Source organism: Meriones unguiculatus, chromosome 5 (genome assembly GCF_030254825.1).
Source record: "Meriones unguiculatus strain TT.TT164.6M chromosome 5, Bangor_MerUng_6.1, whole genome shotgun sequence".
Taxonomy (NCBI): Eukaryota; Metazoa; Chordata; class Mammalia; order Rodentia; family Muridae; genus Meriones; species Meriones unguiculatus.
Genome location: NC_083353.1, coordinates 118,540,680 through 118,554,305, shown reverse-complemented (window position 1 = coordinate 118,554,305; position 13,626 = coordinate 118,540,680). Strand labels below are relative to the sequence as shown.

Here is a 13,626-nt window from a genome sequence, read left to right as displayed (position 1 = left end):
TTAGGATTAACTTGTGCCTGAAAACTAAAGAAGAAGTAAACAAGTTGCATTTTACAGCTATTTCAAGTCATTTATAAACATGAAAAGTTAGATAAATTTCAGGAGGACCAATCAGCATTTAGCAAGCATCAAGATGATTCTGGAGGAGAGAGGGCAAACGACTCTACAAGAAACGTCTGTACAGTGGATATTGCCCTGTCAAACAATGAGATATTTAAGAATTACCAAATTCCATTAAAGTCCAATGAAAGTCTCTTCCCCACAGAGCTGGTGATAGGGAACACCTCACTTTTAGGGACAGGCATTCGTAGAGTTTGTGTCACTTGCTTAATCGCTAAGACCCTCGTGCTACTTGGTGAAAGGTAATTAGGAAATGACAGGGCTAGTTTTCACGTGTTTGGGGTTTTTTTGTTTTGTGTGTTTTGTGTTTTTTTTTTTACATTATCAACAATATGTCTCAAAATATTACCTTAAGGAAACATGCTTTCTACACACTATGCCTATCAATTTTTTTTTAACAAAGCAGAAGAAAAGCTGAGCTACTGCAAAGAAACAGAGTAGCAAGTGGCCCTGGAAAGTGGTAGGGCTTTACTGAAACATGTTTAAAGAACTTTCCAGCATATCATAATAGTCTGTATTTGCTCAGTAGTTTCCACCTTTGTGAAGTATTATATTAAGATTTATAGATTTTGTAATATATAAATATTACGTCAAAGAAAGAATTGTAAACAGGTAACAAAACTAGTCATTGATAAGAAGGCTGGAAGACTACAAGGGAATTGTGTTAACATAAAGAAATTATTCTGGAATGCATAAAATTTAAGATGTGTTGATGAACCAATAGTGGGAGAAGAGATGGACACATTTATGATAGTGAGACAAAGAGCAAAATGTTATAAAAACAAAGTGTGCAAGTTGTCCTTCATCTTGTATAAGCCATTAAAATATCTAAATTGGCTGAATTAAAATAAATACCTAATAACTCTTTCGTTCTAGTATTTTTAAGTATTATTAAGACACAATGATAATTTTGCAATTTCAATTTTTAAATCAAAATATTTTACATGAAAACATGACAAACCTCTGTTCCCAGTTAGTTCTGTCAGGAAGACTACATAGTACAATGAGTTGGACAACTGTATTGAAATCAAGCTGATAACTAATTTCAAAACTTTCAAAGTCACTATAACTCTTGGGTGGTCCAATTACTCATGATTTTACTATAATATGTCTGTTTTCACGTAGTAATTCATTTTGACACATTGTAGAGCACACACACACACACATACACATTCTCTATGCTAAGAAGAAACAAGAGTGTTACTTTATATAGCCCAAGCTTTTAAATATCCAATGGTTTAACCTGAATTCATCTACTTTAACTCACTATTTCATTCAGAAATCACTTATGACAGTATATTCTAAAATGCATGCAATAAATATATTAGAATAAACATTGACAAGGAATGAGACTAGAACATATTTGAATACAGTTTTATTTAAGCAAAGGCAAACATTTGCAACATTTTCTTCATAAAATAAGCACCCAAGAAAAAAGTTAAAGAAGAAAAGTTTAATTTTCATATCTTTTGTGAACATATAAGATTAAAAATGATACTTCTTGCAAACATATGGCAGTTTAGTTGTACAGTTTTCAGACAAATAAGCTTCTTTTGATTTATAAGATGCACAGGAGTATTTCATATAAATTTGAAGATCATAAAACCTAAAATGAAACAATTTCCACTGTTATCAAGAAATTATTTTTTTTATTTTCTTTTTTTTATTTTTTATTTTTTGTTTTTTTTATTTTTTATTTTTTTTTATCAGTTACATTTTATTAACTCTGTATCCCAGCCGTGTCCCTATCCCTCATTCCCTCCCAGTCCCTCCCTCCCTCCCTCATCTCCACCGTGCCCCTTTCCAAGTCCACTGATGGGGGGATCTCCTCCCCATTCATCTGATCCTGTTTTATCAGGTATCTTCAGGACTGGCTGCAAAGCCCTCCTCTGTGGCCTAACAGGACTGCTCGTCCCTTCGGGGGTGGGGAGACCAAAGAGCCAGTCATTGAGTTCCTGTTAGAAACAGTCCTTGTTCCCCTCACTTTGGGAAACCAATTGGTTACTGAGCTACCACAGGCTACATCTGAGTGGAGGTTCTAGGTTATATCCATACATGGTCCTTGGTTGAATGTCAGTCTCAGAAAAGACCCTGTGCCCAGATATATTTGGTCCTTGTGGAGCTCCTATCCTTTCCCCATCAGACTAACTCCCCTTCTTTCTTATGATTCCCTGTACTCTGCCAAAGGTTTGGTCATGAGTCTTTGCTTTGAAAACACTGCTAGTTAGAGTCTTTATCAAGAAATTATAAAGCATTCAAGTCCCTAAGAGAATGAAGAATTGTTACCTGGTATATCAACTTTAAAAACCCAATCTGTAGGAATTCTGTAACCCATAATTCATATCAGTAAAATGTTAGTAAACCACAGAATTATTAAATAAGTATTCAACTGTAAATATCAATATTTCAACTAAGAAGAAAGAATCTAAGGGCAAGGGAATATCAATCGGTTGTCAAGGAAGAGAGAAATTTAAAAAAATAAATAAATATAGAGACTGTGAGTAGGGCTGAGAGGTGTAGCTTAAAGGAGGAACATGATGTTAACAAGATCAAGGCCCTACATCAGATCAATGACACTATAATAAAAAATGAATTAAAAAAAAACAGAGCAAATTCAACTGTGACTAACTCACCTAATTAAAATTTTCCAGTGATATAAATATACATTTAGGCAAGTGTTTAGTCTCATAGTGAGTGGAATATTAGAGACCAAGAGGACATTAATGACATACTAAAGGCTACATAAGATATTACATAATGAAGTCATTAGCCTGACAGGCTAGGAGGCAGAACACTGAACTGAGGAGGTTGTTCTTGAGACTTAGAATTAAAAGAATTTATGCTAAAGGAAGGTGCTGCTAACTCACCCTTAGATAAATAGGAGTGGCTTGATCCTCTGGCTAAAGGCATCATTTCCTGAATGTGTCCCTCTTTTCTCTCCTGGGAAAGCTTTTTGGGGAAGGGGGCTAGTGTTAGGGAAAAAGTGAAAGAGACTGTTGAAACCTGTGAGATAGTGGGTGATTCCAAATCAGGAAAGAGGGTTTCAAGACAAGTGTGTGACAATAATTTTCATTCGCATAGGGTCTGTGTTCAGGGTCAGCTCTAGGAACATCCCTCCTCTGCTGGTACTTTTTTATGAAGGGTCATGTGGACAGAGGACTATAAACACTGTTTTGCTATTGGTTTTGTTTTATTATTCACCTCCTGCAGTGTTTTAAAAATTAAGTAGAGAATAAAAGCAGTTGTTAAAGTAAAACAAAACAAAACAGAAAAGCAGTGAGCTTTGCCTCCACAAAAGTTTCAAGTTTGCTTGCTAGAGCCTCAGCACGTGTTTGACTCTGTTTCTTCAATTCAGGATGGGGAAAACCTACTATGTGCTTGTCCTACTTTCAAATCTCACAGACAAATCATCTTTGGATCCAGAGATTCACAGCTGGGCGAAAGGTCAGCCTCAGGGTGAGTCAGATCTCAAGTCGACTAAAAATTGGTGCTGGGAAAGGTTCAATCCCTTTGGTGCATTCGGAACAGTGTGTGAATATCTTTGAAATGAGAGATATGTGAAACTGGAGGAGTAAGAGGGCAGGGAGTTCACTGTGCCACTCCAAATCCTTACCTCCAATGTTCAGAATCTGTCTGGAGATGGAATCACTAGGTGAGTCAGTTAAAATGAGGTCATCAGGGTGAGTCCAGGTGCATCTTGGTATCTTCGGAAGAACAATTAGTATAAGGACAAAGAGAGGGGGGCTGGCTCTAAGCTAAGCTGGGCTTCAAAGGAAACTGTCCTAAGCTCAGACTTCTAGCTGAGAAAAAAGAAAAGAAAAAGAATAGAAGAAAAGCCTTTTGTCTATGCTGCACAGTTTATTCCAGTTTGTTGTGGAAGTTCATAAGAGAATGCTGAGGGGAGAGTGGGTGAAGAGATGTAATAATGCTGTCTGCTCTTCCGCACGTGGAATGGGCACAAAAGACTGTTCCCAAAGTTCTCCCATGGTGCTTAAATTGTACCCAGAGCCCTTCATTAGTGCCGTAATTAAGCACCTGATGCTTTGTGAATACTTACATCTCAAAGGGTAGAACCGAATGGTTTTCCCACAGCCACTGTTTGTTAGTTTCGTTGTAGTAAACGCCAACCCAGAAGAAAGATTTCAAAGTGAAGAAATCCTGAAAGTGAGAAAACACAAATGCATACAGTTCCCATCATTATCTTTTCATCGGTGCTATGGGAGTGCCTTTGAAAAATCAACTCTCTCTGCAGCCTTGCCAAATGATTGCAAGACATGCCTTAGCAATGGAAAGCACAAGCTTTCTGCTCTCCTGGGAGATTTGGAAAATACACAAATAACATGAGTGAAAAGACAGTGTTGAATGTTGCATGAGGCCCCACACTGGCCTCTTAGGCATGACAGAGGATGCGGGTCGGAGCCTGAGCACAGCTCTCTCCGCTGGCCTTGTCCCAGTTGGCCCAGGTAGATCAGGGAGTGGGCTCTAATCTGAATGTTGCTCTGCCAGGCTCAGCCCCCTCCCTGCTGACTGTGCTCCAGGTGGGTCAGGCAGAGCGGGCTGATTACACGTGGCCATTGGTGCTGTGGGGTCAACCATCACAACAAACGAGAAAATTTTATGGATTTTATGGATTCAGATTCAGCCATGCAGCCACTTGCTGGCCCAGCAGGCTCTGAGTTTCTGGTACCCAGATTTGGCTTGGCTTTGCCATCTTGGGACTAGGACCCTGTAAATTTGTCTTGTCCAGCTGGTCTCTACACTCGAACCAGAAGAACCCTGGATTGGGGTTGGGGTGCTTCCTTGGGTCCAGACGCTGCCCTTGGGAAAAGCAGGAGTGATCCATTGTCTGGTTGATGGAACAAAGCGCTCTTGGACCTGGGGAAGAGAGCCAACCTCTGACATTATAAATGACACTCTGCTAAGCTTGCAGACAGGAGCCTGACAGAGTTGTCCTCTGAGAGGATCTACCCAGCAGCGCCTCAAAACAGATGCTGAGACTCACAGCCAAACATTAGATGATACTTAGCATTGTGGAAAAGTGGGAGGAAAGAGAAAAGAATCTGGAGGTGACAGGAGTACCACAAGAAGACCAACAGAGCCAACTAACCAGGGCCCGGAGGAGCTTGCTGAGATTGGACTGGACTGAGGCCCCAGGGATATAGCAGATAGACAGCTTGGGCTTCATGTGGGTCCTCTTCTAAGGGAAGTGGGGGGTGTATCTGACGTGGCCTCACTTGCCAGCTTTTTGATCACTTCCTCCTGGCAGGCCTGCCTTACCAGGCCACAGGGGAAGAGGACATTCTCAGTCCTGATGCAACTTGATGAGCTGGGGTGGATGGGAAAGGGAGCTCCCCTATTCTGAGGAAGAGGCAAGGGGGAAAGAGGGAGGGCAGACCTGGAAAGGGAGAAGAGATGGGGCTACAACCAGGATGTAAAATGAATAAAAAATAATAATTAATTAATTTTTAAAGGAAAAGGAGTGTGTAACAACAACAACAAAAAGATAGTGTTGAGTTTGAAACAAGAATGAGGTTTATTTTCAAAGAATCTTCACAAGTTTCTTGAATGCTAACTTTACTGTGGTACCCTGAGGCATATAATAAACAGACTCTATTGGGGAAACACACAGTACACAAACTTTATTCTGACATGACTGCTGGAGTTATAAAAGATTTCCTCACATTGTCACTTGGTCTTCTAGACCAAGATGACTGTGCCATCTTCATGTTGGACTAGGCAGGGTTGTTCTGTCTTGGTTTGTTTTACTTTTCTCTCCAGCTGAGCTGTTACTGAAAGTGTTTTCCTTCTGAATTCATTACATGCATTTATCTCTCTGTCTATCTCTCTATCTATCATCTATCTATCTATCTATCTATCTATCTATCTATCTATCTATCTACTGGTACTGCTGAGGACTGTAGGACATGTTGGACAAATGTTTTACCAGTGAGCTACATTCTTCAACTCCCTATATATATATATATATATATATATTTAGAAAGGGCCTTGTTAAGTCGCCAAGGCTTGCCTTGGACTCACTCTGTTGCCTAGACAGGACTTGAACTTGTGATTCTCTAGCCTTGGGTTGCCAAAGAGATGGGATTACAGGCCTGTACCACCAGGCCCAGGTTCAGTGGTGTTTTGTTTTGTTTTGTTCATGACTTTAATTGCAATATTGTTTCACTATTTCTCTCTTTCTCATAGAACACACACATTTACCCTATATTTTTCACAAAAAGACTGAAACAAGATGCAAAACAGTTTTTGTTCTTCAACCACTGATCTAGTGCTCTGCTTAAGCAAATGTAAGTGGTGTTCAGTTTAACCAGAGTTAATCCCTTCGGGGCTCTCCTGCCTTGTGACTCACAGTGGCAGTAGCTTACCATCTCCTCTCTCTCCATCCGTAGGAGACTGGAATTGAGAGACAAGCAGGCACGCTGACTCTCTCTCCAGCTTAGCTTTTCCTGGGAGAAGTAATAACAGCTGCATCTGAACCAGACCCAGTCCTCCAGACAGGGATGATGAGGTCCTAGAAAAGGAGTGTCTGTCACGCTGCTGAAGAGATTCATGAACCCTGACTTTGCTTTCCATTTTTTTTTTTCTTCAAACAAGGAGCTTGTGCGCTTACGGTACGATAACAATATTCTATAAAAACAGCTGAAGTAATTATAATAAAACTATGAGCTGGAAACGCATACTTCTGGTTTTATTTTTATCTGAGCTTTAAGACCGTTTCTATTTCATAGCACACACATCTCCTGAGACTGGTCCATCCTCACTGCTGAGCCATCAGGCTTCCGAAGTCAGAGTGGGAACACTCCTTTACACCATTAGCTTCATTTTTATTGTTGTTGAGAAGTTGCCCCTTCAAAATTTGTTCTCACGTTAATCCTGTTTCCATATAGAGCAACGGAATCTCACAAGAATGTCCAAGCTCTGTACAGAGGCATGTAATAATGCCAACAGAGCTTCTGCATCATGTTGCAGTTGGTTACACAAAAAACTCTGCCCCGTATTAATGAGAGTTGCTTAATGTCTGGGACCACTTTGTGTTCTTGGTTCTGCCGAAGCGTCTTGCCTGTGAAGACTATGTCAGCTACTCACAGAAGCAATGCAAGCAAGAAAAGTGTTTTCCTGATTGGATCTGTGTGCAAAGGTTAGGATACCAGCACCTTACCTTTCTGCTGGATGGTGGAAGATGTTCTTTCAGAAGATGCTACAAAAATAGTCCACATCACAATTAGTTCTTTTATGTGGACACATCAACAGAATTAACAAGAGCTTCTGTTCTACAATAACAAATAATCAATTTTAGAGACAATGTTTAAAAAGGAAGAGGTTTTTATTGTTGTTTTCTGGTGATAGTACTAGAGATTCACTTCAATGTGCACATAGTTGTGCTCACAGCCAGGGAGGAATTTTGATAAGTTACTGTGGGCCTTCCCCAGAGGAGGACAGAGAGAAACACTAGGGTCACTCACAATTTGTAGTAAAAATGGTCACCACGATGGTTGCAGCCATCAGGAGAAGGCATGTGACACCAAGCACACTAGAGATGAGCCTCCATGGAGAAGGTGAGAAACTCTCTGTGAAGGAGAAACCAAAGAGTAGAATTAAAAGCAGCTGGTAGAAGGCACAGACAGGGTTGTCCAGTGGGTTGCTTTCATCAGCAAAGCATTCCAATGAATTCTGAGTCCAAATACTTCTGATTCTCATAGCAAGCTTGTTAAATATTTTCACCCAAGGTTTAAAGCAAACACTGGCACTTTAGGAAAAAAAAAATCTGAACAACATAAATATATTTACTTACTAAACATCACATGGCAAACAAATGTATCTGGAAAGTTCAGTGGAACTAGTTTAATATTCCATGTAGAAAATGCAAATACCACAGGAGAAAGATAAACCAAAACATCAGTGAATAATTCAGAATTTGTACAATACAGGAACTGAAGTAAAAATCTTTTTTTTTTTTGGTAACTTTTTTGGTTAAAGTAATCAATTAATAGAACTGAGCTTATAATTTCTATGTTTGGTCTCCAAACCCTACTCTCTACCACCCTCTTTAGGGTGAAGAGGGTGTTAGGACCAACACACCACTCCGGGTTCTCCCAGCGTTCCCCAGTCCCTACCTGCTGCTGCCTGCCTTGCGTGGCTGTCAATTCTCTCTGTTGACAACACTCTACCCTAAATTTTCCAGGGCAGAGGCTTCCTTTATTCTTGACCTTGCAACCTGACCATTTTTTGCTATAATTCTTCTCTCTCTCAACCTCTTGCATGACAACCAAGAGCTGCTTCCAATGAGCCTAAATGTATATACTTTAACTTACCTTATAAAAGGCAGCCCAAGCTCCCTATTTTTAATTATAGAAAAAGGGAGGAATGTTGGGATCAGTAAGCAGGCACTTCTACGGCCAGCCCCACGGGACCTGACAGACCAGTTATCAGGCATTTGTGAAGACACCCAGACCACCTGGAATTACCTGCGCATGCCCTGGGTCACCCTATAAGAACTCCTGGAGCCCTCCCCCTCTTACTCTCTTATTCTCTCTCTTTCTCTCCTCCTCTCTCTCTCTCTTCTGCCTCATCTCTCTGCGACCCCTTTCCCTCTTCCCCTAATAAACCTCCCAGGTGGAACCAATCTCGTGGTGTGATTTGTGGACCCGCGTGTAACCTCCACAGGCCCACAGGCGCACATTTCCCAACATTCGTACGATTCCTAACATTGGTGCCTTGGTCCTAACAGAGGGTGTGGGGGGGACCTAAAAATAAAAAATAAATAAATAAAAACAACAGTTTGAAAGGTAAATGGGAAAAGATTGGTTTAGCTCTGAATTCAACCCTGTACAGGTGATTGCATTCTGAATTAGAAAGTCAAATGGCCGTCATTTGATGAGTCCTTCTCCTTCCATAATTTCTGACTCTTGTCTTTAATTCAGTGAACATTTATCAAGGTTTAGAGAGTGTCACAGAAGGATGAGACTTAGTAATGGAGCGTTTTTCAGTGCATGTGCCTGGTGCACTGGTCAGTTGAGCGGCTTCTATCTTCTCTCTGCTGGCAAACAGCCTGAGGCCAAGTCATGATAGACCCAAACTTCACCTTAGTCAGAATCTCTCATCTATTTATTTTTTTTTTGTTTCCTCTTGCCTTGCGGCTAATATTCTGTTCCAAATGCTCACCACTGACTGGACAAAATCTCCCATTAGAAGAAATAAATGAAGATCAACATACTCTAGGTGAACATTCTATAGAGGCAAGTGACAAAGGCTTATGCAATGGGTTTTTTGTTTTCTTTTCATTTGGGGATGAGTTTTCCTACGGAAATTTTACTTCATTTTTTAACTCTCTCCACTTTAATGGTGTTCCTCACTGGGAATATCCCTGTCTTTCAAAAAATACGATAGGACTGAAGGTAAAAGTGGCATTCTGGTTCTCAGCACTTAGCCACTCAAGGTCTTTTTTTTTTTTTTTTTTTTTTTAATTTAGCAATCTATGAATTGGCCTCAGGCAATTCCTAAACTCCCTTCCTCTATCTAAGTCTGGATCTTTCAGATATTTAAGGCAAGCCTGTGATTATCAGAGAAGCATTCCAGAAATAAGGCATAACCTATAACTCTATTAACTGCATGAAACCTTAACAAAGATTTTATTCTATCTGATATCCACATTGTTTTGGGTTCCAAGTCTGAAGAAAATACATTCACTTTTTGTTTGTTTCAGGGTACGGTGAAATAAAAATCTCAAAGAGTTTCCTGTGCACCACACCCTGGTCAGAAACTCATCAATCCAACCAAATTCTCAGGGTGAGATTCCAAAACCCAGTGCCCTAGAAAGCTATAGTTAGTAATTTTTCACACTTTAATTTCTAGAATCTGGTAGCCAGGAAATTCAGTCCCATCCTTTTTCACTTCTCAAAAGTTTATTTTTCTTTTCAAGGCTAAAACAACTCTTAACTTAGCAATGAAACATCTAAACTATCTAGATTACCCTTTAATCTACCCTTTAAATTATTGTAGCATTGGCCTTTTGGCCTTTCTTATAATCTTGATTAAACTGATACTCCATTTTAACGTGTGTGTTTCTAACTTGATTCAGAAAGAGAATAAAAGAAAGAAAGAAAGAAAGAAAGAAAGAAAGAAAGACCTTTCTGCCACTTGTATTTCCCTAGTATACAACAAACCTTAACTATAACCTTAATTTTCAACAATCTCTCTGTGTTTGCTGAATACAATAACACACCTTCAGCAGTGATGTCGTCTCCTATGTTTTTGTGCTTCTTAAGACGTTTTTGGTGTTTTTGCTCAATGAATGACAATTCATTTGAGCTAAATGTATTCTTAATATTCTTCTTTGCTTTGCACTTCTGCTGGGAGTTCACATTTAGGTTAGAATGGGTTATGGGTGCTTCATTCATCTTTATAAAGAGAAAAATGCTGCATGAGAGAAAATGCAAATATCAGCATATTATTTGCAGAGGTGTATTTTAGTAAAAATTAAGCAATGATTCTAAAAACTTTTATGTTGAGAAATAGATAAGCCCATAAACTTTTATGAATGTATGCTTTCAACTTTGAAACCTAAAATATATGGAAACATACTGCCAAAAACTTAGAAGTAAATTAAGTAAATTAACTTCACATGAGTTCGAAGTCATGCCGTCAATTACTTTCCAAAAACATTGTGGTTCTGAGACTCCAACCCAACACCTTGTGCAGGTATGTAAGTGCTTTACAGGTGGGCTACATTCCCAGACCCTGGTTTATATAGACAGATTCTCACTGTACAACTAGATAGGCCTTAAATTTTTATCTCTCCTGCCTTTGTTTCCAAAGAGGTGGGGTTCCAGGCATGTGTCACTATGTCTGGCTGAATTTCTTCTTAAATAAATGTGTTTTAGTTGGTTTGTTTAGTGTATAGGAGGTGCCAAGTTTATCCGTAACACCATACATACACACACACACACACACACACACACAAATGTTGAAGGAAAGAAAAAAGGAAGGAAGGAAGGAAGGAAGGATGGAAGAAGGGAGGGAGGGAAGGAGGGAAGGAAGGAGGGAAGGAAGGAAAGAAAAAAGGAAGAAAAAAAGGAAGGAAGGAAGGAAAAAGGAGGGAAGGAAGAAAAGAAAAAAGGAAGAAAAAAGGAAGGAAGGAAGGAAGGAAAAAAGGAAGGACGGAAGGAAAAAGGAAGGAAGGAAAAAAGAAAGGAAGGAAGGAAGGAAGGAAGGAAGGAAGGAAGGAAGGAAGGAAGGAAAGAAGGAAGGAACTATTGTCTTTAACATAAACTAAGAAATAATCCAAACTTCCAGGGGTCAGAGGCAGACAGATTCCTGATTTTAAAGCCAGTAGCTTATCAACACAGCAAGTTCTGGACCAGCCAAGGATACAAAGTGAAACTCTTTCTAAAAAGCAAGCAAACAAACAAAAACTAAAACAAACTAGCAAAAAGCAAACAAACAAATATCAAAGAATTGATTAAAACATATTTTTAAAAGGATAGAAAATTAGCTTGTGAACTTTTTTTGTATATCTGTACTGTTATTAACGAAGTGTGACTTGTCAAATGAACTAATTACTGAAGCTGAGAAAGGTCAGTCATAACTCTACACTGAACTCCCCTTCAGAGTTTCCAGGCTCAGCCTCCTCTAAGATCCCTGAAGCTCCCAGCATGAAATCCAGCCCATGCGTGAGGTGACTTTCTGCTTTTACAGCTAGGACTCTGTTTCTGGCTATACCGCTAGACAGCATTATTCAGTCTGTAATTAGAGCATGGGGCTAAGACATGCTCCTGACTATTTCACCGAGGCCGTTATGAATGACTCTTTCACACTACCACTGTACTAGGTTAGCATTTAAGCAAGGTCCATCAAGGGGGAAAAACAGTCAAAACAGATCAAATATCTAAAACTCAAAGTGAGAAGACAATTTAATTGTATGCTATTTCCTAATTTCATTGCTCCACAGCAGAGCTGGCAGACATTGACCAGAACTCAGTCACTTGTTCGCTACTCAGCTTTCCAGAGTTTTGCCGTGAAAACTTGTTATTCCTGAAAGTTACCGTATAAAGCTGGAGCTGGTGGTGTCCTCACTTTGGTCTGTCACTGGTTCTGTATACTGGGAATGAGAGTCAAATAAAATGAAAGCTTGCTTTCTTGTATACTCTGGCTAATGGTTATTTTCACTTCAAATGTCTTAAGCAGGGCTGGAGAGATGGGTCAGCGGTTAAGAACACGGGCTGCTTTTCCAGAGGACCCAAGTTCAGTTCCCAGAGCACCCACGGTGGCTCACAACCTCTATAACTCCCAATCCAGTCTATCCCGTGCTCTCTAGAAGTTGTCTGTGGCGTCAAGAACACACACGGGGCACATGCATATATGCAGGCATAACACCCGTATATATAAAATAAAGACACAATAAAAATGTAAAACGTGCCTTAAGGGGGATTTAGTTCCCCAAGAACATAATATATGTTCCAAACCTTCAACTAGAAATAGTTAAACATACCTGAAGCAAGAAGGGAGTTCCAGGAACTTACGGTAAAACTTTAATGTGTGGTGATCAGCAGAGTCAGGGACAGAATATGTAAGACAGAACCTGGAGAAAGGCAGCTGCTTGCTCACACTTCGCAGACCCCACAGCAAAGGCCTCACTGGTGCTTTTCATTTCCCTTTAGAAGCCACAAGATGGGTGAGAGCACAGCTTAGTTCTCAAGTAAGGTCATGCATTCACTCTCTGCCTAAAACTCATGAAGCCATGCATTCATTCACCACTTAAAGAAAGGAGGCTATGCATTCATTCACTGCTTAAAGTTCAAGTGAGGCCATCCATCTACTCATCACTTAGTGAAGTGAGGCCTTGCATTAATTCACTGCTCACTCAAGTGAGGGTCATGCATTCATTTCAGGCACAGCAACTCATGGATCTTGGAAAACATTGATGAGCTCAATTATTACTTTCCCACGAGAACATATTCACTAAGATTTTGCCATGTCTTATTTCCTGGAGACAGAGCTTAAACTCAACCAAGTCATAATGGCATGAGAAAGGTGGGCATGTGAAGGGGGTCACCATCGACCTTCCTTTGAATTTAACTAAATTTTAAACAGTTTTCTTCCAAACCATAACTGACCAACCTTTGTGTGTTTCAAAGCATGCACCTTTGGAGACTGTGCTTGTGCTTATTTTCTATTCCCCTTTAAGATATAAATCTTCATCTTGCTCCCAGACTTATATCTCAGCAATGTCCCTGTCAAAGACTTAGGTGCCGTTCCTTTAGAATGCAGTCATTAAAGGAAAAGAAGGAAGGAAGGAAGGAAGGAAGGAAGGAAGGAAGGAAGGAAGCAAGGAAGGAAGGAAGGAAGGAAGGAAGGTTCTCTGCCCAGCTTCAGGAAGGCAAGCTGGGAACGCAAACATCTAAGCCATTGGTTGACCTCCTCTGAAATGCCTTCTGAGGTTTTCCCATTAGTTCATGGCAGCGTACTCTGTTGCTTCTGCTTTTTGCTTCA

The 13,626-nt window shown here is 40.0% G+C and overlaps 1 protein-coding gene across 3 annotated transcripts; it reads right to left on the bottom strand.

Annotated features, from left to right (window-relative positions):
* Positions 1-1,558: 1,558 nt before the first annotated feature.
* LOC110553439 (killer cell lectin-like receptor subfamily E member 1) lies at positions 1,559-12,747 on the bottom strand. Of its 3 annotated transcripts, XM_060384289.1 has the most exons (8): positions 12,180-12,255; positions 10,361-10,554; positions 7,602-7,706; positions 7,298-7,336; positions 6,504-6,649; positions 4,178-4,278; positions 3,734-3,824; positions 1,559-1,726 (listed from the first exon to the last, which is right to left on the bottom strand). In XM_060384289.1, exons 2-7 carry the CDS (start codon positions 10,533-10,535, stop codon positions 3,782-3,784), a joined length of 609 nt encoding a protein of 202 aa, XP_060240272.1. In that variant the 5' UTR covers positions 10,536-10,554; positions 12,180-12,255; the 3' UTR covers positions 1,559-1,726; positions 3,734-3,781. The 3 variants fall into 3 exon arrangements, with proteins under 3 accessions (XP_060240272.1, XP_060240271.1, XP_060240270.1); XM_060384288.1 differs by lacking the exons at positions 3,734-3,824; positions 12,180-12,255 and adding an exon at positions 12,626-12,747; XM_060384287.1 differs by lacking the exon at positions 3,734-3,824 and having other exon boundaries at positions 12,180-12,257.
* Positions 12,748-13,626: the final 879 nt, after the last annotated feature.

Coding starts and splice junctions, on each gene's coding strand:
- LOC110553439 (XM_060384288.1), bottom strand. CDS start 10,535: ATGAATGAAGCACCCATAACCCATTCTAACCTAAATGTGAACTCCCAG. Junction 7,707..10,360: donor AGACGACATCACTGCTGAAG/GTGTGTTATTGT, acceptor TCTCCTTCACAG/AGAGTTTCTCACCTTCTCCA. Junction 4,279..6,503: donor GGATGGAGAGAGAGGAGATG/GTAAGCTACTGC, acceptor TCTCACTTTCAG/GATTTCTTCACTTTGAAATC.